The following is a 26,327-nucleotide window of genomic DNA, read 5'->3' on the forward strand; positions in this document are numbered from 1 at the left end:
CATGGACACTCTGTCTTGAGAAGGATCCCGAGTTTTACTCAGGAAGGTGCTTTACTCTGCCAAACTGAGGCACTTACCTGCTCTTTGAATTCCTGAACAAACCCCTATATCTCATCCAAACATGTACCTGTTTTCTTCCATGCCACCTGCTGCAGACCAGGGCGGAGAACACCCCTGCACTCTGCTTCAGTATCTGCTGGATTGTAGCAAGGACTTCCTTTTGGGTGCAGGATCCTGAGATGTATTGGTGGGCTGGTGACAGGGGTGGAGGAGAGTGGGAGGAACCATAAATCCCTTCCAGAGCCACCCACAAAGAGTAGCTGGAATGCAGAGTGCAGGTATGCATTGGGAAATTCCTTTTACAAATAGGACCCTCTGACTTTATTCAGCCTTATGAAGACATGGAGGAACACACGAGCAAAGGACATGGTCCTTTTCTTGCAAAACAAGGTCTGTGCATGCAGGGGATGTGGAGTCAGGCTGAGGAGTGTGATTCAGACCTGCTGGTGACCATGTGAGGCTGCTAGATGACTGCAGTGTCCCTGACCAGCCCCAGGGAGGGAGATAAACAAGGGTGGTGTCACCTCTTGGCCCCATGACCCTCTTCTCTTTTAGGGAAATACTGCCTCCAGCCCTGATCCCTGGAGAGATGTGCAGGCTTGGAGAAGACACAGATCATTGCCAACATTAATGCCTTGTTTCAACCTGCACTTGCTTAGTCTAAGAGTTTCATTCTCCTCCATCACTCCCATCTTCCCCTTCCAGCCTCTTCCTCCACCATGAGAGTGAAGGACAGGTCAAGAAATTTTCACAGTGAGGTTGGCAGCACCAAACAGTGTAAATGGTCTGAACGTAGCCACAGAAATATCTAAACTTAGTTTTCCCTCAAGTGCTTATAAGCAATATAAAAAAAACCAAAACCCAACCTTCTTTTTCTATTGCCTAGCTGGAAGAAACAGTGAGAAACAGGAGAGATAGATCAGTTACCATTTCTCACCATTTATGCTTAAACAAAGAAAATTAAGCTTTCCACTGCACAATTCAACTGCAGAGCCCACTGCCACCGGATGGTGTGGAGACCAAGAGAGGAAATGAGTTCAGGAAGGGGCCCAACAGGTTCCTGAAGAGGAGCTTTCTTGGTAGCTGTTAAAAATTTTTGCCACAGTGTCTCTTAGCCAACCTATGGCTCAGCCAGAGGGGGAATCCCTGCACTTAAAAGGTTACCATCACCCACAAACATCTATTCCTGCCCACTGTTAGAAGTAAAATATTGGCATAAACAGCTTTGTGATGTCATATAATGCAAGCCAGGTTGGATGGGGCTTGGAACAACCTGTTAGAGTGGGAGGTGTCCCTGCCCATGCAGGGGCTTGAAACTAGATGATCTACAAAGGTCCTTTCCAACACAAACGGTTCTGTGAACAGATATTGTTACACTATAGTTATTGGGCTCTTTTAGTCCAGTAAAAACTCTAATTCCTTTATTTATTTATTTTTCTTTTCAGTTCAATTTAACTCTAACAAAGAGGAAAATTTGGACAGAGATGAGATTTCTGCTGACTATTTTTAAACAGCCTGTAATGCCAGCATATTGAAACGGTGGTTCAGAGACCGCAGGTTGCTATCTGCTTTGTGCATCAGGAAGAAGGTGGCTGGAGTGAAGAGGAGGAAATGAAAAGCCATCATGGTGAAGGCAGGTTCCCAGAAATCACACCTTGCTCTTCGTGCCATGGGCAAGTGTCTCCACCTCCTTCATGAAGCGCAGGCACAGCTCCTCCTGCCAGGGCAGCGCCACGCACTGCACGGCCACGGGCAGCCCCACGGCTCCTGCCACAGCCTGCAAAAATGAAGTGGTGCTGAGTCAGCACTTCTGGGGAGGCAGAAAAGAGAGAACGTTGCCTTTTGACATGACAGGAAGAGAGGACGAAGGAAGACATGCAAGGGGACTGTGGTCAGGCTGATGCGCACCAGCCTGGCTGCACCACGTGCAGGGTAGTAACACTGTGAATGCAAACTGTGCTCCTAAACAAGCTCCCACTCTCACCAGGAGATGTAGGCAAGCCTTGGACAGTGTGCCAGAGGTGTCACTGTGCCAGCTGTAACCTTCTGCTAAGACTTAAGCTCTTTCCCTGCTGACCTCTTTCAGCCTCTTATCCCAAGGGTCTCCGTAGTGCCCTTGGTAATGCTTCAGTTCTTCTTCATCAGCTCTGGTGACTGTGCTCACCGGCACCACCCCAGCAGGGAAGTCCAAGACGTTGTATAAGTTGGTGTAGGAGGTTGCAGCTGGAAAAGATCACACAGAGCATAGAAAGTGGCAAAAAAAAAAAATTACTGTGCTGGGCCAGCAATGACTTTCAGATTACAATTTGGGTTGCAGGAATTGTAGACTGGAAGACCTGGAGAGACCATGAAAACATGCTGCTTTCTAAGGGGCTCGAGATTTAAGGGCCACATGGCTCCTGATACCAGAGGGTGACACGTGCCTTCACCTCTCACTTGGGTGGAGGTTAGTTCTGCTCTGGGAGAGACAGATACTGTATTTGACCAGATTCAGAGTCTGTCTAGATATTCCATGCCCCAGAGAAACATCCCAGCTACCTTTTAAAGATAATCTAGGTGTCCAGTTCCATAATAATATCTTGGGGATTTTGGATCCCAAAAGGCCATTGCTATAGGGTCAGAGGACCTTGACTGTTTGCTGGAAGCTAAAATATTGCCTTTTTCTGCAAGTCACAGGCAATCAGCCTTTTTGCTATTTGCAAAGTCTTGAGAAAGACAAGATTGCCACATTCAGAAGAGCTTGGCCTTGCACTAAGGTCTACCACCCCTCTGATAACTATCTTCATTGCCACTCTGCTGCAAGAGTAGCTCTTGGGCTTTCTACGGGACAGACGATGCAGGGGAAACTCACCCATTAATGACTGTACCACTAATTGCATCCCCATAATAACGCAAACACCTGCCGCTCAGATGAGGTGGGGGCACGAGAAGACCCACCCAGGGGAAACCTATCCTTTGCTTTCTTCTCCAGGGGGAAGACCAAACACAGCACACGGTTTGGGAAGCGTCCAGGAGACCAAAATATCTTGCTCCAGCTCTGCCCACAGATCCCACCATAGATGCATCCATAGACACCTCAATGGAAATTACCAAATAGCTTCCCAGCGTAGCCATGGTTAAAGGCTGGCCCCAGCATGGGACAAAGAACCACATCCAGCCTTTGCTTCCTCCATTTAGCAATGAATTCAGTGCGGTAAGCCTAGAAGAAAAGGCAGAGGAGATGACAAACCATATCTGTTGGAGAGCAGTGGCAAATCAATGCCTACAGCATGGGAAAAAGAGGGGAAAAAAACCCCAACAAAACCCTTCCTGGATACAACCAAAAAAATCAAATAAAACCTGAGCTGTGCTTTGAAAGAGCCAGTGGATTTTGCTCTTCCACCCTTAGGTTTCCTGTCAGAATACCTGCTGCCCAGACCTAGACATTCATGCTAGGTGGGCTTTTCAGAGATGATTTCTTCAAGTATTTCCCCAACCTTTCCTATGAATGGTTTTGTCTTTCAATTTTATTGAACGGAGATCAACAATAGCTTGAAGAATTGTATCTAGCTGACTAAAAAGGTCAGATTTCCTAAAAGTTGTCGTTATTTTGGTAGAAGAATCTAGAAGACATGAATGCAAAATACTTATACAGAATCTTCTTTCATTCTGCAGGTAAGAAAAAGAAGCAACAAGAGGTGAGCTAAGCCTGAAGTCTTTCCCCCTCAATGCAGGGGGCAGAGCTTCAGGCTTGTTCTGTAGATCCTGGTTTACCACAGCTTTGCTGAGAATCAGCAATGAATGAATCAATCCTCAGAGCTGTTCCACTTTGTCTTTGTATATGGATGGACCACACTATGGCTGCTTCTGCAGCCATTTCCCAGTTACATGGACACATTTGTCCCATGGTCCAGCCCCCTCATCTGCACAACTCTCTTGTTCAAAGTTTCCTGTACAAGAGTCTTCCACATCTCTCACAAAAGTCCCAACCATGAGGCTATTGTTTAGTCTGATCTCAATTTCCATCTGCAGTCTGAGACCCTTCCTGCTTAAACTTCAACAAATGAGAAGGGTTTCCAGGAAATACAGTCAGTGTAGCTAATCTGAATTGTTTTCTGAGAGAAAAGCTGGCCACTGGCTGAAGGTTTTGAATCAGCTCTTGTTTGCAGTAGATGAAAAAAAAATGTGAATGTGGTTTCACTGAAGAAAAACAATTTAAAACATCTCTGAGGCCAACAAACCTTTAAAAGAGGTTCTTGTGTTTGGTTTTTTTTTGTTGTTGTTGTTTGCCATTTTGGTGGTTTTATTTGGGTTTTTTTTTGTTTGTTTGTTTTTTTGGGGTGGGAGAGAGAGAGGAATTTGTTTTTAGCTAAAATCCTCCAAACCCTTTTCCTTTCAAACATTCCTGTCAGCCCAGTAACCAGGCAAGTTTGTGGAAGTTTTTCCTCTGCACTAGAATCTGTTTGACCTCCTGCCCGTGAACTTGCACATCCACTGAGTGAGTGGCACTGATGGAGGGTTTGTGGTGCAGGCTGGGGGCACGTTCCTTCTCAGGGAGGGTTGCCAGGGTGTCCCAGGGATAGTGCCACGTGGGGGGACACTGAAACAGCTCAGCTTCTTCAGCCTTGCAAACCACCAGCTGAAAGGGCATACAATCACTCTCTATAAATAGATCAAGGACGAGGGAAGCAGTGGAAAATGCCAGAGAGAAGTGCTATTTAAACTCAAGGACAAGAATAACGTTCTGGGTAAACTGGAAGTGAATAAACAGCACAGGAAAAATGAAGGTTTCCAACCATCAGAGCAGGAATGAGAGAAGCCAGTCTGACAATAAAAACAAATGCAAGCATAAAATTCAACTGGTTTTAAAGAGGAACCTGATCAGCTTGTGGGCAGCACTGGACTCAGTTGTCCAGAAGAATGCTTCCTGTCCTGTGCTCCTGATCTCAAAGGAGTTAATACAAAATCCACTTAAGCTGAAGATTTCACACCAGTTTTTGACTCCTCAGGTCTCTGCCTGGCCTTTGCTTGTCTGAAATGTCTGAAACAAAGGATTTGCAGCAAGAAACAACAAAAAAAATGAAACCTCATATTTAATAGCTATTTTTATGCTCTTTCTGCTTAGAAAATGCAGGGCAAAGGACAGTCTTTCTTCCCCTTCCTCCAGTAAGTAGAGACCTCCAGAGGAACATCTATTGCCTTGAGCTCTTAGCACAAAGCTTGACTTTCAAAAAAAAAACCTAGCTGTTTTATTTCCACATGATCCATTTCCAACCCTGAAAGTGGTTGGAAAGAAGTTGCTTAGAAACTTAGGGATCACTGACTATATTTAGCAAGGAAAAAGAAGGGAAAAGGAATAAACATCACATTACCGCCACGGCTCCATGCTGATCCCAGAGGTTTTTGGCAGACCTGGAAAGGTGGAAGAATTAATCAGCTTTGGGACTGTGGCAACAGAAAACAATTATCAAAATGCACAGGCAGCTAATTGTTATGGAAACTGCATGACCCTTCTGGGAAGAAGCTGTAGGATCATCCAGCTGATTCCACTGCATTCACACTGCTTATGGGTTCACCAGAAGAGGTTACATCAGAAGCGTAGCATCATGTCTAGGTGCTCTGGCACCTAGCCTAAGATCACGGTAGTCTTCTACCTTCCCGTGCTCCCAGTCTGGTGTCTCTGTCTCTCTTGGAGAGGCAGATACTTCACACCACACTGCACCCCTGTGCAGAGACCTCTGCTTTAACTGCTCACATGATGCTCTGGGCACCAGAACCCACCTGATGGGGAAAGCAGCCTGTATCTCTCTGTGCTGATCTCCACAGAGACATCCTAGCCCTGCCACAATGAGGATCCTTGAGCTCTTAAAATAATCCCTGGCTGCATAGCCCTGGATAACACTGTGCTAAGCCCAGGTGCTGCTGAGGCAGCACTTACTCCTGTGGCCCAGCCTGTTGCTGCACAGCCCCGTGTGCTGTGTACAGCAAGCTGGCACCTACCTGTGCGACCAGTGGACACATCTATGTGTATCCCCTTTCTCTAGAGCTACTTCAGTGTGTCTTACCCCACTCCACAGAGAGCACTGAGATCCCGAGCGATTCGTGGGTACTTTTGGAGGGAAGAGGAAAAAAAAACACATCAGGATTAGCCAACAACAAGGCAGCTGAAATAGCTGGCTACAATGTGATTGCATTTTGAGTGCACTTCTTGTCCTAGCAGAAGTGGGTCTAAAGAGCAAGTGTGGTTTCCAGTGAAATGGTTTTACTGCCACATTCATTTATACATTTAATCCAAACAACCCATGCCAATAAGGCTCTAGAGCACACTGCTGGTCCTGGCGAGCATCTCCTGGGTGTGGGGATGTTGTTGTGATGTGAGATGTTGAGATGCGAGATCCTTGCTAGTGATATCCATCCACATGGAACCTATTGCTGGAAGAGCTGTATGGCTCATGGGTTCCTGAGAATGGATATTTCAACCTCCCCCTGCAAAACTCCCACAAAAGCCTATCAGACCGACTTGATAAGTTCAGCTTGGGACCAAGTATATATAAGTGTATTTTACTGTGAAGACCATCAGGCACTTAACATGAAGCAGCAAAGCACTCCCAGAGGAACAGCCTACCTCCATGGAAACCTGCCAACCTTGCAGACTTCCTATAGCACAGACAACACATGTCCACACACTTACTATGGGTTTCAAAACGATAGCCAAGATCCGTTTCACCAGAGCAGGAAGCCTGTAAGTATTGAACTGGGATTTCAGGTTGGGGTCCACAATGTCTCCTTTGCTGGAAGGGCAGAGAGTGAAGGAAAAGTCAGGACAAGCCATCTGTGCCAGAAATAGAGCAGCAGCAGTGCTGTTTCCAAAGCAGGGTTTGTCTTTGAGGGGAGCTGCTAGAAGACAAAATCAGCCTGTTTCAATCTGAAACACTGAACAAGAGATGCTCATGTGGGGTTTAGGTGCTCAGGTGCAAATGCTCACTGTAAAAGTTACAGAGAAATAAATACTTTACTGCCAATATTGTCAGGGTTGTAAAAGCTCTGGAGAGCTTTGCAGTGATGGGGCCATGTACAGCCCTGAGCATGTTTCACCTTGAAGTGAGCAAGCAGCTGGGTGGGTGTTTGGCCAGGGCTAACCCACCACACCTCCACAGGAAGTTCTATAATGTGTCATGTTCCCCATGTGCCATGGACTAATCCCAAACATAAAACCAATTGCCACAGCACTACTAACACAGGGCATCTTACCCTACTGTGTTATCCATGCACGTGAGCTGCTTTTGTGAACAAGCTGCTGCTTCTGCTGAGTTCATCCTCCCAGAAACTGCTCCTCTGCTGCTCAATATTCAGTTTGTGCCCACAAGAAAATAAACACTCTGGATGCAACAGTTGGCTATACAGTGCTGAGTCTCAAGGCCCACACTGAAACTGAGGCTTTACTCACAAGCAGTCCACCATGTGAGAGGCACCATCTGAGAAAATCCCTCTTGTGAACAGCTCGTCTACCACGTAGTCAATCTTGGGTGGTGCAAAGGGAACAAGCTGCAAGAAAACCATCCCCATTCAGCAGAGATAAAGGATTCATAGGACCCTCTGTGACCCTCCCTGCCTCACCAGTGAGGTAGCTGGGAAGTGGTGGGAAGCTTAGGCCCTCCTTGCTGCTGTAGGACAGAAAGACCCCATTTTCAAAGGGAGCTGGGTTAACAACATCTGCTCATTGTCCATTCCTGTCCCCACAGCATTAACACATATTGTGATCTGGCACAGGCTCCAGTCCTCCACACATTAGAGTTTTCAGAGGTTCCAAAACCCCAAGTATTTTTAATTAATTTACACCACTGGAACAGCTCCCATATAGAAATCCACATTGGTGAAATCACTGAATAATTTAGGCTAGAAGAGGTCCCTGGTGGATCAACTGCTCCAACCCCCTTCCCACTTACCCACCAAGAAATGTGTAAACTGTGTTTTACAGCTGAGGGGTTGTGGAAACTTGTGACTTTGATATATATGGGAACACCAAACATGACGGGAAAAAAAGTGCTGTAGAAAAGGGTGACTTGGAGATATCTGGTTGCCATTCTCCTGTCTGCTAGGCCAGGAACATAAGCAAGATTGCTTTGGCTTGGGAAGCAAACTGTTGCATGTGCCTTCCTCTTTGGGATCTTTGCAACAAGGAGGGATGGTCCCTGGCTTAAGGCCGGCAAAACCAGAGATGGGAAGTGACTTGTCCAGGCTCTGCAAGAAGCAGGCTAACAGCTCCAAGGTAACCACAGGCATGAAGACCTACTGTATGCCCTGCATCCTGGAGGAGCTTTCTTGTCTGCTGGATGGCCCGTTTCATGCTGGGCGAGGGCTGGAAGTAGCCGTCTCCTTCGTAATACCCAATCCGAAGTGGCTTTGAGCTGGTGTAAACCTGTGAGGAGAGGAGCCATCACTTGCACACATGAGATGTACAAGATCAAACCACTTCCAGGGCTCAGGGAAGATCTCAGTTGCTGGGCAAATGGAAGCTTGGGGTTGCCTCTGAGCCTTACCTCCTCATCAAAGGGGAGAGGGGGCACCGTGGGGTCCAGCTGGAACATCTCCTCGCAGAGCAGTGCCTTCATGCAGAGGGCCAGGCTGTCCACATCTCTTGCCATTGGGCCCAGCATCCCTGTCACTGCAAGGACAAAGGTCCTGTCACTGCAGGGAGATGGGATGGCGCTGTCTCACAGTTACTGGTTAGGGGCACAGTGTGGGAAAGTTCCAGTTAGGCCAGGGAAGAGGAATGGGAAATTGAGTATAATGTGAGAGAAGAGAGCAAAGAGGTCCAGGAGGGACAACCTGTAAGTCTCAGAGCAGGGGCAACCTGCTGAGGCTGACCTTCTGGGCCTGGCTTCTGCAGACACAAGGAGGACCTCCTCACAAGAGGATGGAGGACTGTAGCCCTCCTGCCAACACCAAACCCCCTGGCAGCAGCTAAAGCCAGGAGAGCCTCCAGGAAGCATGTCCAGTGAAATACCCCAGGCCTCTGAGGTGCACGTCTCACATTTCTCACTGCTATACACAGCATTGCCTAAACAGGAGTTGCTTCAGTTCTGCTCAGATTCACCTAACACCTACCACCATCCAGAACAGAACAAATGGTGCCAGCAGGCCACAGCACAAGGCAAGGCTTGGTCTAACAGATCACCAGTTTTGACTGGCCGTGAGACACACAGGCACATTTGCTGGCATTTCAGCAGTAGGAGGAGATATAAGAAGCAAAGGTTTGATAGCAGTAACATCTCGCCTGGATGGACTTACCTGATTTCATTCCCACAATAGGAGAAACAACACCCAGTTTGCTAGAAACATAATGGGAGAAGCAAATTAACAGCAGTTGTCACTGTAAGGCAGGTCGTCATGCTGGGCTGTAGACTTTCCATTTGCCCCAGACACCATCTAGGAGGGCAAAAAACCTGCCAAGACTTGATACTTTCTAGGCTAGGAAGACTTTCATGGGCTGTAACCTGCTGTGGGTTAGAGTTTTTAATAATCTCCTTTTCCTGGTGCATCTAATTCCTCATTCGTGAACAAACTGCCTCTGATAAACAGAAAACTCTTAAAAGCAAAGGAAGGGCTGGAAAACATCTAAAAAGGAGATGACCCTGTAGTATTTGATTTCAGCTTCCTAGCCAGGGCTACTAAAAAACTTATTAAGTCTTTGTTGTGCTAACAGATGGAGGTCACCAGCTGTCCTTGATAGAACACTTAGCCCTGGCTAACCCAAGGCAGCCTGCAGGTTAGGGTGCCAACTTGGACCTGGAGGACACCATGGACACTACTGCAAAGACCAATGCACTTTGGGGGACACTTTGCAATCTCTGCAAAGTGAGGGTGGAAGAAGAAGGCAGTTTTTGGGATGTACCTGATCCTGTTGCCTGTGGGTTTGAGCCCGCACAGCCCGCAGAAGCTGGAGGGCAGGCGGATGCTGCCAGCCACGTCCGAGCCGATGCCCAGGATGGAGCCTCCCCCTGCAATCAAAGCTCCTTCCCCTCCTGAGGAGCCTCCTGGGCTCTTTTGGGGGTTGAGAGGGTTCAGTGTCTGGCCAAAGATGGGATTGCTGCAGTCATAGCTGGGGAGAGGAAGATCAGCAGATTGAAATACTTCTGTCTCTGCAAACCAGAGATACAAAGCATCCCTGAAGGGATGAGTGTGGAATGAATCCCAGCAGGCAGAAACAGCATGAAGTAGATTTGTTAGGATAGCTGAATTTAAGAAGAAGGAGGCATAAAATATAAGATAAATAATTTCAGATCGAAATGAGGAAGCGATTCACTCAACATGCATGATTAGCTTGGACAAGGGTGGAAGTCTGTGCATGCAGGCCCACCCTCTCCCAGACAACAAGAGTCACATGTCACAGCGTTTCCATGAAGGTGAACACATGATTACTTTATCATTGTCTGTGGGATGTTGGTTTTCACGAAAGGGATTGCCCCCTGGCTCTTTAGAACCTGGACAATGACGCTGTCTTCCTCCTGCACTTGGCCCAGAAACTTCACCATCCCTCCAGAGGAGACGTGGCCCTTGGGGGTGAAAAGCAAAGCTCTTTAGGTACCAAGAAAGATGCTGTTTTGAGCTGTGACAGTAACAGACATAACTCTTGATAGCTCCTGTGACAAAGTTCCCACCTAATATTTCTCACAGGCACAACAGGACCTGACTACCCCAGGGAAAACCAGATCAGGTCGGAAATTTCTGCAGAAAACAATTTTTGTTTTGTCAGAAGAGAGGAAGCTTTGCCAGATCCACGATATTTGGTCCAGAACATCCTTGTCTGAGAGAATTCTCAGCCAGTTCTGATGAGGAGGGGGCATTCCCGGGCCAAAAGGCAGCAGAATTAGGGATGTACCTTGCAGTTAATGTGGTCCTTGATGCTGACAGGAATGCCATAGAGCAGCCCCTTCTCCTTCTGCTTCTTCAGTTTCTGGAGCTGATCCTCACAGCCATGAATGAAGTCTATCACGCAGTTCACCTCTTGAGTCACCTCCAAAGCCTCTCCAGAGCAGAGAGGAGCAGCAAGACATGAATGGAAAAAAGGAAGGAAACAGTACTTAAATAGAGTTTTCAAGCTGAAAATTAAGTCATCTCCTCAAACCTTCCGTGTTCATTATTCACTCCTTACCTCTAAACTTCAGATGTTTCTTGCTGGAATAATTTTCTGCCCTGGATCTCTGTCCTGTATTTTACCCATAAACCACCCACCAGACACCACAATGTTGACAAATTGTGATCCTTTCCATTGCTGATTATCTCAGCAAATGAGCTGTTTATTTCATGTGAAAGCCCCAATGGCAAAAGACCCCCATGGCATCTCTCCCATGCTGGAGGTATCACTCACTTTGCCTATGTAGGAGTAGAGGACACTTTCTGGGGACAAGGACCCCTCCTTCAGCTTCTCTACCAGCTCCATCATCGTCAGTGAGAGGACGTGCGCAGCCTGGGTGCCTGGGTTCTGCAAAGGGTAGGAAATGGGGTGCAGAGGGGAGAAAATAACAGAAAATACTGGTGTTGAGGCTAAAATGACCCATTTCTAACATCTGCCTGGCAATGACCTTCAATGGGGAATTTCAGGAGTCATCCCCCTGTAGAAAGGCAGGCCTCCCACGCAGCACCGTGTGGGCTGGAGTGAGGAATTTGCTGATGAGGAATTTTGCCAAGTCTTGGTTCAGAAAAACAGAACCAAAAGAGGCAGAAAACTGCCTATTGACTGGAGAGCTGTGTAAACCTGAAAGAGAAACTTGACCTGTATCTGTTTACTCCCCTAAAGGCCCTCACCCCATTCCTAACTTATAGAGAACTTCTGGAACAGCAGTTCGACCAGCTGAAGTTTGACAAAATTTATGGCTAACCAGGGGAAAAAAAAAAAAAAAATTGGGGGCTGTTTGCAGCCTCCCCCACAAGAAAAGAGTAGCAGTAGGTATTTACTATCAGACAAATCCCAAGTCCAAGGACCTGGCCTCCTAAAATCCAGGTGATTCTTTACCTGGGCAAGGGCAGGAGAAAATGGCTTTTTGGCCACTGATGCTGGAGGCATGTGAAGCCCCCCCTGTACTTTGAGCCTGATGAGCAAACAGGTCCTTTTGGAGGGGCAGAAGTGAGGAGGGTGGGAGAGGAAAGGCTTAGAGGGGGGGGACGGGGTGGAAAAGGAGAAAAGGGGATAAGGGAGGTCTGGGGTGGTGAGTTGGTTCAGAGGGTCCCAAACTCTGATCCAGCTTTCATACTCAGGATTCTCTCAACGGGCCTGGACTAAGAAATACTTCCTTTACACTGTATTTACAGGGGGGATTTTTTGTGACAATGGAGGATGGTGACCCTCAAAAAAATTGGTGATGATCCAAAACATGCGTATTTCCTAACTACCATTCAAAGAGGGATTAATCAGCACTTCCCCATTTCTTTTGCTACCCAAAATACAAACCCTTCCTCCTGATGTCAATTATTAATTGAAATAAGTAAAATTTTTTTGGGAAAAAAAACAAACAGCAAACCACACTTGGGGAAAAAGCACACTTTCCCCCAGATTACCTCTTGCTTAAACTTGCAAGCTGCCTTCTCCATTCGCTCCAGGGCCAGATCCCGTGTGCTCCTTGCCTCCTCCATCTTCTGCTGGATCTGCCTGTGTCTCAGCCATTTCAGCAGCCCAACAGCTGCAGCTGAGCTGCAGAGCAGAGAGAAGAGGGTGCGTGGGTCTGATAGATCCAGGACCTGCCACAGCTGCTCTTGGCTCATGATTTCTCTTCCAGTCCTTGTTTTAGTCCAGCAAGAGGCAGCTGGGGCTCCCACTGTCTCCTAAGGAGGGCAGATAAATGCAGACTAGGCAATTGCCTGCTGTGCAAGATTGCTCTGAAGTGGAGTTACATTAACAAAGTCCAGGAGAGACTTTGTTAGGGTCTTTGAAACCTGGGACTTTGGACTTTGAAAGGGTCTGCCTGCTGAAGCAGCACTGAGGGTTGCAAAGCAGAGCACTCAGCTCAGGGTGGGTTTGGGGGATCCCCCAAGGCTGTGACTCCCCACACCACTGGCTGCTGCTGTACTTGGATACACATGGGGTAGAGCTGATTAACAATGTTGAATGTCTGCAAAACTGGGCTATCCCTACTATCCCCATGTCTAATAATTAATTAGCACTTAAGCCCATTAACTAGAGGTGCTCAGCCATCATCTCTGTCCCTCAGGCAGCGGCATGCGCAGCCCTTTGAGCATGGGACAACTTTGTTGTGCTTGTCCTGAGGAACCTGGTGTAGGGAGTGAAATTACACCTGGTGGAGAGGAGGGAGCTCATGGGAACTAAGAGTATGAAGGTGCAAACAGGACGCAGTGAGTCTGGAAAGGCATCGTGGAAGGAGCTATTTGAAGACACCTTGAAGAAATAGGACTGCTCTGTGCCATTTTCAAGTGAAGCTCTTTTGAAAAGCCTTTTAACAACCCAGATCAGAGGCTGAGCACTTACAGAAAATCCTCTCTGATGGACCCAGCATCCTATATGCTTACCAGTTCCTAAGCCAATTTCCATCCAGCACAAGCCAAAGGAGCTGGACCACATATCCTTACCAGCCTCAGGAGCTGTCCCTTGCGACAAGTGCTCCCCACCCACAGGGCTATCCCATGGCTTAGTGCAGAAAGGAGAAGCTGAAAAACAAAGCTTGTCTCAAACCTGGAAGGTCTGCAAGCCCATGGGGAAGCAACAGGGGATGCCTTTGAAAGTATATTGCCAAGAGGCAAGGCAAAATTTCTGTAACTGGAGAGATGCTGGCTCTGCTCCAGGCATAGCGTAGCAGAGCTTGTAAGGAGGCTGCATTCAGGGTAATCATTGCTCTCCAGTAGACATGTCTTGTTTGGGGACAGAAAGCAAATGATCATGCTGCTACCACATTACCTTACCTCTTGCAGACACATTCCCTGGGATTATTACTGTGGCAGCAGGGATGAAGCTTGGGGAAGAAGCAAGACCTTGCAGAGAAATGAGTTGCTGACTGGAAAGGCGAGGAGGACCCTCTCTGTTCAGTTAGGCTGGAGAAGCAAAAGGAACCAAACATCTGTGGATGTTGCCAACCTCTTCCCACTGACTATGGGGACATGGTCTTCATTGCTGCATCCCAGCCTTAAGCATCAGTGCTGCCATTCCCAGGGACCTCCCTGTGTCCAGGCTGGGCTGGCCGCAGCCTGCAGCTCACCCTTTTTGGCAACATCAAGCCCCCAGTGCCACACAGCAGCTTTGGCCCTTCCCACAGCTGTGTCGCTTGACAATAGGCACGGCTTGCTGGAGATCTTTGCTCAGGGCTTCCAGTGAGGAGCATTTACTGGTTCAGGTTGACTGGCCTCTCTGTTATTGGGACTCCTAGCCTTTGCTCACCTCCATGCCAGGGAGAGAGCAGTTAAACCAATAGAGTCCTGCAGAGCTCAGCTCTCCTGGAACATGAGCCCACCTGGAGCAAGCTCCTCCCAGCTTCCTTGAATTTTAAAATGCAAACAGGCAAACCTCATCCAGCATTTTCTGTGTGGCAGGGAGCACCTGCAACCGGTGAAAAAACCCACCCCATGCCTAGAGCTCCCACCTTCCTTTTTTCAAAGCCTGCTGATAAAGAAGCAGGGTCCCCAGGGGTTACTTTCTCCTAGGCTGGGATAAACCTCTCTGCCCAGTCCTTAGAAAGGCACTAGGCTTTGGAATAATTCTGGTTTAAACAAGAATACATTAAAAAAACAAACAGAGCCGGAGCTTTGTTACAATCTGCCTGTGACATTGGTACACTGGGAAAACACTCTTGCCTTGTAGTATCCCTTTCTGGGGCACACTTGGATATCTGTTGTGAGCAGCCGGTGCTGCCAATCCCCGAGTCAGAGGCTGCCAGTGGCTGGAAAACTCCACTGGAAAACCTGGCATGGCCCTCTCCACCAAACGGGAGGAGAGGGTGTGCAGGGCAGGCTGCCCCTCGTGCCTGACCCCAGCACACTGCTTTATCCCTGCAGCACTTCCTACCTCTGCTCTGAGAAAGCAGGAGTAGGTGTCTGAAGGAAGGAGGAGTTAATGATACTCCAGGTTTCCCCTCGGTGGTGGGTGCCAGGAGCCCTGTGAAGTGGGAAGTGGTCCAGGCCCTTCCCTGCTTGCCAGAGCCTGCTGGCAGGCTCAGCTTTGATGTCAGGTTGCTGGTTTGTGGCAGGGAAAACACCAGATTTCATCCCCAGGGAGCTGAGAAGGGAGGGGAAAACCCCTTTCCGGCTTGTAAACAGGAGTCTGAACATCTTGGACAAAACCAGCCCCCCTGCCTCAGTTTCCCCATTTGTAAGAGAAAGATTGTGTTCTTGCACTTCTCCAGGGGGTGTTGAGAGGGTTATTAAAATCCACGCCAATCCCACACACAAAGACAGACCCAAAATAACAGACTTTCTGATAACAAAAAAATACTGTATTAGGACAATGATTGGAAGTGCTGTCACCACGAAGCTCTCCTCTGCTTCCCCTTGCACACCAAAGCCAGCAGCCAGCCCAGCCATCACCGCATCCTCACAGAGGGGAGCACGAGTCCTGTGGGCCAGTCAGACAAAAGGATGACCTGTGCTGATGTTCTCTGGGATTCTGCTCCGGGTGAGCACACGGGACTCAGAAGAGGCTGTTTTTCTTCAGGGCGAGCATCTCCACCTCCTTCATGAACCGAAGGCACAGCTCCTCCTGCCATGGCAAGGCCACGCACTGCACGGCCACGGGCAGCCCCACGCTGCCGTGGAAAGCCTGTGGCACAAAGAGAGGGGGAGAGGGCAGGGGGATGTCCAGGGAAAGGGATGAGGATGCTCACACCCCTGGGAAACCTGGCGGGACTCACCTTTGCCAGGGTCCGGTCCCACCAGTCCTGGAAGTAGCCTTGGTAGCTCTTCAGCTCCTCCTCATCCTTGTCTGTCACTTCTGTAACAGGGACCACGCCGACGGGGAAGTCCAGGGTGTTGTAGAGCATGGTGTAGCTGACTGCCACTGGGGGAGAGGGGCAGCTCTCAGAGCCAGCCTGCTACAGGGAAAGCCCTCATGCCCCCTCTCCATGTACACGAGCCTCCAGTTAACCAGGCATTTGAACTGGGCATTCAAGGGCTGCGGGATGGAAACCTGCCTCTTGGCTCCCACATGGACCAGGGAGGTTGTTCTGGGTGTACCCCAGGGGCTGGAGCTGCAGCTGCTCCAAGAGCTGAGCTTTTCCCACTGCTGGCCAGTGCCTCAGGGATGTGAGAGAGGAGGAACGCTTCCCATTGGTACTGATGGAATGCCACGGCAGGGGCAGGCTGGAGGCGAAGGTGCCCCATTGGCACCTACCTGAGAGCTTCCCAGGGTAGCCGATGCGGAGAGCTGGGCCCAGCATGGGACAAAGCATGACGTCCAGATTCAACTTTTTCCACTGGGCAATGAACTGGTGGCAAAACTCCTGAGGAGGAAACACACTGGTGGTCAGTGGGGTGGATGTGCTGGCCCATGGCTGCTGGCTAAGGCTCTCCTTGGGTGCCCAGCCAGGCCCTTGGCCCTTCCTCAGGAGCAGCCATCAGGCTACATCAGGCCTGATCCTGCTAAAATCCAGCAACTCTTTGCTGCTTGGTCAACAGCCCTCTCAGGGTACAAAGTATCCTCTCCCCCATTCAAGTTGGAGCTGGGGAAGGACTGAGTGAGAGGGCACATGGCAACTGGGACATGGGAATGGGTCTTGAGGAAACCAGAAAGGAGATAAAGGCAAGTTGACTGCAGCTGATGGCCTATGTTTTCAAGTGTAGGAATAAAAAATTCAGGTGTGATTTGGGATCATCAATGTGTCATCCTGATTCTTTAAATGTGCTGAGAACTTGCACATCCAAGTGAGATCTGTTGAGGAGTGATCCATGACCCTACCTCACATCAGCAACGATGTGGTCATCTCCTGACCTTGGTGGATACTAAGTCTGCCCCTTCCTAAAGGGAAATAAAGCAAAAACTATCTAAGCCCAAAGTGCAATACTTTACCTCAATTTCATGATGAAGACTCCAGACTTCATCCACTGTGCTGAAAAAGAAAACAAAACCGATGAAAGGCATCAAGAGGTGCTTGCAAAGTAGAGCTTTAGGAGCAGGGAAGAGCATAAAACAGCAGATGGGGACAAGTTAGCTCTGCTCCTGGAGCTGCAGCCAAGGAAAGAGAGAAGCCCTGACTTTCCTTTGAAGGGATGGCTGTTTTATTTCTGCTTCTGTCCATCATAGAGGGCTGAAGACCAAAGGCAGATGGGTGCAGTGCTGCTTTATCCTCACAAGTGTCCAGCCCCATTACTGCTGCTGTGCTGAGGAGGTGGAAACCCAAGCACATGATTTCTCAAAGGCCAGGCTGTGTGAGGTGGGCTGGGCCTCTGATGTGGGGACAGACATACTGCCTTGGAGGCACAGCACAAAATACACCCTCTCTGCTATGGGAATTGAGTCCCTTCTCACCACTAGCCACCCAACACTGGCATGGCAGCAGGGAAGAGCAAACCTCCTTCCCTGTGCACGTACCTTCCTTCTGTGTGACAGGGTCCTCATGGCATGACTGATGCTGAACCAGTGCAGAAGCTGACACTATTTAATTCCCACAAGCTTCATCCAGTTCCTAAGCAGGAGGCAGTGAGTTCCTGCCCTCATTCCCATCCTTAGTACTGACACAGTTTGCCAAACCCCTCAGGGTTATGGTGCTGACATAAGCTGCTCTCAGTTTGCTCCCACCCCTGTGTTTTCTCCAGAACAGGCAGATGGAGAAATATCCCTAATGCAGCAAACACGGCTGCTCTCCCTAAAGAAACCCAAATTTTCACACATTTTCTCAGACACAGATTTACTCACTTTGCTCTCATGCTTCTTAGGATACCCGAAAATCGAGGTACCTGAGGAGAAAATAAAAAGAAGACAATAGTTTACATTAATTCCAGCCCCTCTGAGACATCTTTGTCACAAATGCAAACTGTTGGTTGACTCAGTGCTCAGGCAGGACTCATGGATTTTCCTCCAACTGAGGAGAGAAGGAACAGAAATAGCTTCACCTCTGTTTTGGAAACATGTCGAAACACAGCCAGGAAGCAAGGCCTAGAGGCACCTTTATGATAAAGCCTTACTGCAATGGGAGACAAGTTATTCACCACTTATTGCTTCACTCCATATATGCAAGAAAGAAATGGACCTTACGAAGGGTTTGGCGATCCAGGAGAGGACACTTTTAAGCCAATTTGGTGACTTCGCCAACCAGAAGAACAGCCCCATGCTGCTTTTCTCCAGCTCCCCTTTGCTGAAAGAGAAACAGGGGGGTTCAGCTGAGCAGTGTTAGGAAGCAATCACAAGGCCAACTCCTCTGAACAGCATGTCTAAGTGACAAAGAGAGGTTTGCTCCATTCCTGTGGGCCCCGCTGTTTATCACAATATTTATGGGAAAGCAACACCCAGTTTCCTCTCACCTTACAAGGCTAGTAACAATCCCAAAGAGACCCATAGTTCAGCTGAATAGCTTGATGGTAAGCTCCCCAGTAAATCCCAGTGTATACCAGCCACTGTCTACATCCAATAGATTTGCTACCTGGATGCTTGCCAGACCCTAGGGAGGATTTTCATAGAAAGGCACTGATCACACCAACTGTTTCAGGCTATACTTACAATTTCCTGAGGAAGGATGCACCCCCATCTGCAAACATTCCCCTGACACAGAAGTTGAAGATTACGTAGTCCACATTCATGAGTTCAAAGGGCACCAGCTGGAAGGAGAAGGGAAGAGGAGTCAGTGGCACAAGCACAAACAAGTTCTGTGAGAGAAGCCATCGAGGGCCCACAATGGGTCGAGCTGGGCTGAGGATTTCCTGACAAGCCCTCAGGAAAGCCTTCAGTGTCTGAGGCCACCAGGTCCTCCCCATCCCTTCCATCCTTCCCTAAAAATGCCATTTTTCCTCTGAGCAACAACTGATGAGTCAAAAGAGACAGAATGGGCTTGGCTCCCTGATATCACAGAATCACAGAATGGTTTGAGTTCAAAGGCACCTTGAAGATCATCTAATTCTAAACCCCCTGCATGGGCAGGAACACCTCCCACTAGATCAGGACTGCTCATATCCAAGCAGTCCCAAGGCACAAAGGTTCCTCCAAAAAGTAGTAGTGGGTGAGAAAGAGTGTGAGTCTGAGCTCCCCACTTTGCTCCTGATCCTTGTGCAAAGGTAAGAGGAAGGTGTGCAGCCATGACCACGCCTCATGCGCAAGACATGACCTTCTGAAATCACAGAGAGAAGGAAGGAAACAATCCCGGCTCAGCACCTCAGAAACCTGAGGCCCTAGAAATGCATCTGGGTCAATGTGGGACTGTTTGGCTATAAAATCTTTGCCATCTGCAACTGCACTTATTTTTTCCTTAGGTCCTTGTTTCCAGATACAAAAATGGGAGGTGGCTTTCCATGCAACATACAGTAGATCCATGGAAGTGCTTGCCAAAGGATATGATGCAGAAGAGGTGAAATTAGCTTGAGAATTGACTAAACAAGTACTTGGACAACAACTCATCACAGCCACTGAAGATAGGTGGCCCATCAGTCTCAGGAGACACTCTGAGCTGACAGTATTCATACAACACCAGGACTGTAAGCTCCCTGCAGGCACTGCCTGGGGACCCAGGTTGTACAGCACCTAACAGAATATGGAACTCAGCCAGGATGTCAGTGAATGCACCCACACTGCAGGCAAGTCATAGAACAGCATGTATACTCCCCAGCACGGTTATGGATTGAGGTGGGCTTCCTTTTGTGTTTACCAGCACCAAAAGAGCACTGAGATCCTGCTGAGAGGAGAAATCAAGTTGCAATATAGAGTATTTCTTTTTCCAGAAGCAGCTGTCTACTTTCATCAAAGCTACGGAAAGCTGAGTGGATTCCAGGCCCCCTTTCCTTGACAAATTTGCTTGATGTTCACCCATGGGTCCCATAGACATGGTAGGAAGAAAGAATAGATGCAACACGTCTATTTGGTTCATGCAACACCCTACCGTGTGGCCAGCATCCTCCAACATCTGCTTCATCTCCCGAACAGCACGTCTCATGGCAGGACTTGGCATGGTGAAGAAATCAGTTTCATAGTAGCCAATGCGGAGGGGCTGTGTGCTGGAATACACCTATGGAGGGAGGGGAAGTGCCAGCTGGAAGGATGTCAGCAGCATCCAGAGCCACCAATCCACCCATGCCGCAGGGCGAGTCTGGAAAGCAGCACTGCTACCACCCACGTGCCCACACACAACAGATGGCAGGTTAGAACAGGTCCAGGAGGGCTCCCGCGAGCCACTGGCGTTTCCAACCTGAGCAATGGCAGCTCTTCTTAGAGACCCCCTTTGAGGTTCTTTACCTCTTCATTGAAGGGGAGGGGGGGCACTGTGCTGTCCAGGCTGAACATGTCCTCGCACAGGAGCGCCCGCATGCACAGTGCCAGGCTTTCCACGTCTTTTGCCATTGGCCCCACTGCTGCGACCACTGGAAGAGACCAGAAGAGAGCATCTATAGCTGGGGGTCCTTTGAGGACATGTCCAGCAAAAGCAGGACCTCTTAGCATTGTTTTGACTCAGTCTACTCTTGGTAACAGCTCCTCTTTGAGGATCGGGCTGGGGATGCCTACAAGTGTCTTCTCACCAGCAAGTCCATTGTTATGGACCCAGAGCTGTTATCCACCAATATGTGCCCCAACATCTTCACTTCACAACTTATAAAATGAAACAAAAATCTTGGTCGATCACAACACAAGGACAACATAAACCCACCCTTCTGACAGTTAATCCCTGCTCCTGTGACGTGACGCAGTGGCAAACAACGCAGCCACCTGAGGGTTACAGGGTGTGTTTGGTTTATAAGTTACACAAACCACTCCCCCTGGCTCCTGCATATTCCAGTTTCTCAGGAATCACAGTATGGAGCTGGCTTTCTAAGAGAGTCCCTGAAATGGAACCCACTTCTCTCTCTGAATATGTTGGAGAAAGATCCTCATAACCAGCTGAGGGTCCTTCTCACCCCTGCCCTGCTGCCCTCCCTAGGGGACAACCAGCAATTCCTACCTGCCTTCTGCCCAAGGACACCAGATATGATTCCTTTTTTACTGCAAAGAAAAGAGACACACAAAAACAGCAGTTGAGTAATTTTCATTGAAGGGAAAGGCTTCAAGCAGTAGCAAGTGGTAATGAAAATACTGTCCTCCCTTTGCAGATGCAGAGGTTGGCAGAAGGAAGGGCCAAGGGGAAGCCCAGGGAAGACCCAGCTTAGGCCAGAATGATTTATGCCCTGTCAGACAGGAACAACCATCCCCTTAGCAAGCAGGTTTCCCCATTCTGGGCAGGGGGAACTGTTCTGAGGGAACCAATGCTTTCCTCCATACAGGCCTCAGAAAATGTCCTGGCAGGAGGAAGAAATGAGTCCTTCCCAGTTCCTCCCATGTTTCCCCTTGCTCACAGGAGTAGGAGCATGCCCGCACAGCAGTTGGAAGGGTGGCAGGTGGGTCACAGCTAGAGACATCACTGCACTTCTCACAGTACCTGAGTCTGTTCCCAGTGGGTTTGAGTGCACAGATCCCACAGAAGGCAGCAGGGAAACGCAGGCTCCCTCCTACATCCGTACCAAAGCCCAAGATGGATCCACCTCCTCCTACAAGTGCCCCTTCTCCACCAGAGGAGCCTCCGGGGCTTCTGGTGTAGAGCAGAGGGTTGAACGTCTGACCAAAGATTAAGTTCTTGCAGTCATAGCTAAAGAGAGAGAGAGATTGCAAATGAGGAATGTAGATATTTGCTGCCGTGGACCTCAGCCACTCTAAAATTAAAGACCTTCAGAAGGTTATTACATCATCACTAGCTGTCACATTGACATCACTTAATCTGGGGGAGCTTCCCAAAGCTCCCATGAAGACCACCAGCCTTTCCATAATGATCCCAGGAAACAGATTCACTGCCAACTGATTTCAGTGTTGTCAACTCTTCCCCAGACAGACCCTCTAGCAGCACAAATACATCAATCCTCCTGGACAGCCTTCCTGTTCAGGTGGTCCTGAGTGTTACAGGACATCCAAAGAAGCCCACCTGGAGCAGGTCCAGGCCCCACTCTATCCTGGGAGGCATTGCTGAGCCCCTGCTTGGGAACAGGCCGAATGCCAACATCTAGCAATAACTGAACATCAGACTCCCCCAGAACTAGTCCAAAATCCCTGGGGCATCCTCTTTGTGTAGCTCTTTTTAAACATAGTCATTGCCATGTCACCTTAAGGAAGACATTTCATATGGCTTAGGCAAGAGTCACCCACAGAGGACCTTTGCCAGAGTTCATTTGGCAGGACACAGGGACACCAGCAGGGTGAATGTCAAACAGAGCACACTTGACTTCACCCCTCTCCTCTTCTCCTCCTGTTTTGCTCCTTAATTTAATTTGGAATTAAAGTTAATTTTCATCATTAGTGTAAATGTGCTGATTTCTTTAAGTAAAACTTAAAGACCCTAGGGAGATGGACCAGGTGTTGTTATTTAAAAAAAAGTGGGAAATGAGGATTAGGTTTGATAGAGAGCCTCACTGGAGATGAGGGAGGACTGCCCCCACGCCAAGGGAATGGAGGGCCCACCTACCTGATGAGGGACTGAGGAACATTGGTTTTGACAAATGGAATTGCTCCCTGTCTCCTGAGCACCTGCACCACCACGCTGTCCTCTGCTGCAGGTTTATTGAGGTTTTTTATAAACCCTAAGGTGGAATCATGACCCTGGGAAAATAGGACAACAAGGTTTCCAAATGGAGGCTTGCAATTCCCCCTGCCTCTGTATTTTTATAAGCACATGTATGCACCTCCAACATCCCATCCATCACACGCAGGTTGCATAGTGTACTGGCAGTAAGTCCGATCAGCTTTCCCTCTTGGCTCATTTGGGCAGCAAACCCCATCACCTGCCAGGGCAGGCCATCCCATCCCACATCAGCTCTGACAAAGCCCATGCTGAGATCTAACCTCCCGCCACCACCAAACTTCCAACCCCAGGGATCTCAGGACACACGTGGTCTCGTGCTGGCCATACCTGGCAGTCAATGGAGTCTTTGATGCTGACAGGTACCCCGTAGAGCAGACCTAGCTTGTCTGCCAGCTTTGCTTTGGGGAGCTGGGTCTCACTTTCCTCCAGATACTCCGTGATGCAGTTGGTTTCTGTGGCGATTTGAAGGGCCTTGGGGAAAGTAGGCCAAGCCAGGTGAGACACAGACCACAGCGTTGCACACCAGCCTTCTGCTTTGCAAGGGACACCTGCCTCTTGCCCCTTCTCCACCTCCCCATCTGGACAATAAGTATCAGGGCAGCCCTTTCTGTTCCTTCCCAAAACATTTTCATGCTGAACTCCAAAACTTGGTCTGAACACAGTGGGGCCATAGCACTGGCTGGTGCATGATGGACAGAGGCACTCAGTCCAGCAAAATACCAAAGGCTCTTGGTGGAGCTTCTGGGGAGACATAAAATGATATCTCCAAAGATGGAACCCAGGAGGTGATCAGACTATTAGGGCAATAGCAGAGAAAGAAAGTAGACAGTGAGTCTTTAAGGTTTACCAACCCATCCCTATAGCTACACCAGCTTCTATGAAGGTATGGACTTTGGAGATGCTGAGCTTGCTGCTCCCCTTCACTCCAAACCAAGTGTAAGAGCCATGGCAGACACATGCTCAGCTTTCCTCCTGCTCACAGAAAAGTGCAGAAGGGCCCAGCACTAACCAGCAAGTGCTGACAGCTCAGCAGCATTTGAACCTTGCGCTGGGCTTCTCCCAAGAGAGCCAGCTCCACTGTGGTGAGATGCTGCCCCGCCAGTCTTGCTCCTCACCTTGCTCACGTAGGCATAGAAGACATGCTCTGGAGGGAGGGAGCCATCCTGGAGTTTCTTGGACAGCTCCGGCAAAGGCAGAGAAAGGATGGAGACCGTGTTCACAGAAGGATGCTACGGGAAAGGTTGAACAGGCAATGACACATCTTTACCTCAGCTGGTGGGCTCCTGCTCAACCCGTGGTCCTCACTGTAAGCCATCCAAAAACTTATCTGCCACTTAGTGGGCAAATACCTCCCTCAAGACCAGAATCCTGCTCCTACCTGAAACAGTGAGCAAGGTGTGAAACCTGCAAGGCCAGTACTAACGCAGGCTTTCTAAAGCCTCGTCTTTCTGCCCAGACAGGTCTCATCATGCACCTGCTGTTTAAGACAAAGCCTTTTGCACAGCCTTGTTCAGACAGGTCTTGGCCAGGCCTATGGGGAACTACTTGGTGCAATGTTGGCTGATGCATTACAGTGGGAATCAGCAGCACGGTTATGGACATCCATCCAGCAAGAAACAAAACGGGACCTGCTGCCAGTTCATCACCTGGTATCACCAAGATACCCTACAGTGAAGCGCACAACCAGGGAGCCCGTCGGCTGCTCATTTTTAGATCAGCAGAGGTTTCCTCACCACCTTCTGAATACCATGAAAAAAGCATCAACCCTCAGCCCCTAGGCTGGACTCTGGACCCTGAGTGAACCTACTCCAACCACAGGCTGGGCCGTTTGATGGGATCACACGGGCAATGCCGCGGCCACGCTGGATTTCTGGGCACCGTGCCCCGGCCTTGGTGCCATCACATCCCGCCCCAGCGGCAGCGTCCCCAGCCTGCACGGCTGCACTTCGGCCTCTGCTGATAACATCACGCCTCTCGCCTTTCCCTGCGGCCTCCCCGGCAGCCAGGCTGAGCCTTCACCCATGGCGGAAGAGGCCGGGAAGCTTTCAGGAGAGGGGCAGGGAGCGTCCTCTCCCCCTCGCTGCGCCGGCCTCCCCGCCCGTTACCCCCGTTGCACCGGCTGCCCCGGAGAGCGTGTCCTGCCCATCCCTGCTCCAGCCGCCAGCGCTGCCGTGCTGGGCTGCGCTGCATTTGGCAGGTCAAAAACGCAACTCAAACAAAACCCAACCGAACAACTAAATCCCCGCAAGCTCCGTGTGAGGCGCCGGGATGCCGTCCCGCAGCTCTGCCGGAGCAGCCCCGCAGCTGCCCCTTGCCGGGGGGACCGGCAGGACGGGCTGTGCCGTGCGGACGGGGACAGGGCGAGGAGCCATGGCCGGCAGGGCGGCGGCTTCGCCCATCCGCAGCCTCCCCCCCGCTGCCGAGGGGTGCGGGGAGTGTGCGTGGAGGGGAGGGGAGGCTCGCGGCTGCTCGCACCCACCTGCTCCCGAAAGCGCTGAACCGCCTTCTCCATCCGCACCAAGCTCCGCTCCTGCCGCCGCTGAGCCTCCTTCACCTTCTGCCAGAGCCCCCTTCGCCGCCGCCATCGCAGCAGCAGCAGCAGGAGGCTGGCGGCCGAGCAGCAGAGCAGGGCGGGCAGGGGGACCCGCACGGCGGGCAGGGGGACCCGCATGGCGGGGCTGGCCGGCCAGGAGCCCCGCTCCCCCCGTCCCGCTCCCCCGCTGCCGGCCGGCTCCAAGGACACCCGCTCGCCGGTGGGGAGGTGGGGAAGAGGAAGGCAAAACCTGGGGAGGATTCCCGGTCGGGAGAGGGTTGGGCTCTCTAGGAAAGGATTTAACCAGTTTGCTGCTTCGCGAGCAGCAGCGTGGGCAGGGAGGAGGAGGTTTAGGGGGAGGGAAAAACCTCCTGGATGAAAACTCGCCCCTCCCTCTGCTGGGTGGTCTCTTTCTGATAAGGTTTGTTTATTTTGCCCTTCCATAAGCGAGGCTTTGATCTCCCTGTAATTTTTCTGCCTCTCTGGGGACTGTCTTGGCTAGGAGCATGAAAGGGTGAGGGAAGTGCCAAAGATACTCACCTCCTTCGTGTTTCCTGAAGCCGTGCAGCTGTGTGGAAAAAACACGGCAATAAATGTCCCAGCCTGTGCCTAGTGGAGTCCACTTCATCACTGAGTATGGGTGTGCCTGGGTTTTCCCAACTGCTTCGGATTTCAGCATAGGAACCTGGTGTCCCTACTCTGGAGGGGCCATGCGTTCAGCTCTGAAGAAAACTCCAAAATAATTAATCACAAGCCCCACGTGGGATCTGACCTTAAAAAACTTTCACTGCTGACAGAGCTCCATGAATTAAAGACAATCACCTCCTGACTGCCTAATACATCTGCACTTGGGTCATGACACAAAGGGGGTGATAACAGGACTCCAAAATTTAGCAAGTTCTGGACCTAGGCAACTGGCAGGAAATACTGGAATATTTCACCACCCAAGCTGGGCCAAAATGGAAAAGCACTTGACAAAAGTCAGTTGTCCTGGACCCTAAGCAGCGATTCTAAGT

The 26,327-nt window shown here is 49.8% G+C and overlaps 2 protein-coding genes across 2 annotated transcripts; both read right to left on the reverse strand.

The window, feature by feature from the left end:
• Positions 1-1,527: 1,527 nt before the first annotated feature.
• On the reverse strand, positions 1,528-12,801 carry LOC127387403 (vitamin D3 hydroxylase-associated protein). The gene is made up of 15 exons (XM_051625702.1): positions 12,598-12,801; positions 11,411-11,524; positions 10,922-11,065; positions 10,462-10,595; positions 9,935-10,141; positions 9,331-9,371; positions 8,580-8,704; positions 8,333-8,458; positions 7,487-7,584; positions 6,731-6,830; positions 6,105-6,148; positions 5,412-5,451; positions 3,151-3,259; positions 2,138-2,283; positions 1,528-1,837 (listed from the first exon to the last, which is right to left on the reverse strand). The coding sequence occupies exons 1-15, from the start codon at positions 12,799-12,801 to the stop codon at positions 1,709-1,711; spliced, it is 1,761 nt and encodes a 586-aa protein (XP_051481662.1). The 3' UTR covers positions 1,528-1,708.
• Positions 12,802-15,454: 2,653 nt separating this feature from the next.
• LOC127387402 (fatty-acid amide hydrolase 1-like) lies at positions 15,455-25,638 on the reverse strand. The gene is made up of 15 exons (XM_051625701.1): positions 25,258-25,638; positions 23,894-24,007; positions 23,106-23,249; positions 22,662-22,795; positions 21,588-21,794; positions 21,114-21,154; positions 20,414-20,538; positions 20,061-20,186; positions 18,692-18,789; positions 18,230-18,329; positions 17,891-17,931; positions 17,045-17,084; positions 16,370-16,478; positions 15,891-16,036; positions 15,455-15,799 (listed from the first exon to the last, which is right to left on the reverse strand). The coding sequence occupies exons 1-15, from the start codon at positions 25,447-25,449 to the stop codon at positions 15,671-15,673; spliced, it is 1,746 nt and encodes a 581-aa protein (XP_051481661.1). The 5' UTR covers positions 25,450-25,638; the 3' UTR covers positions 15,455-15,670.
• Between the last annotated feature and the right edge of the window lie 689 nt (positions 25,639-26,327).

This window comes from Apus apus, chromosome 7 (assembly GCF_020740795.1).
Source record: "Apus apus isolate bApuApu2 chromosome 7, bApuApu2.pri.cur, whole genome shotgun sequence".
NCBI classification, from domain to species: domain Eukaryota; kingdom Metazoa; phylum Chordata; class Aves; order Apodiformes; family Apodidae; genus Apus; species Apus apus.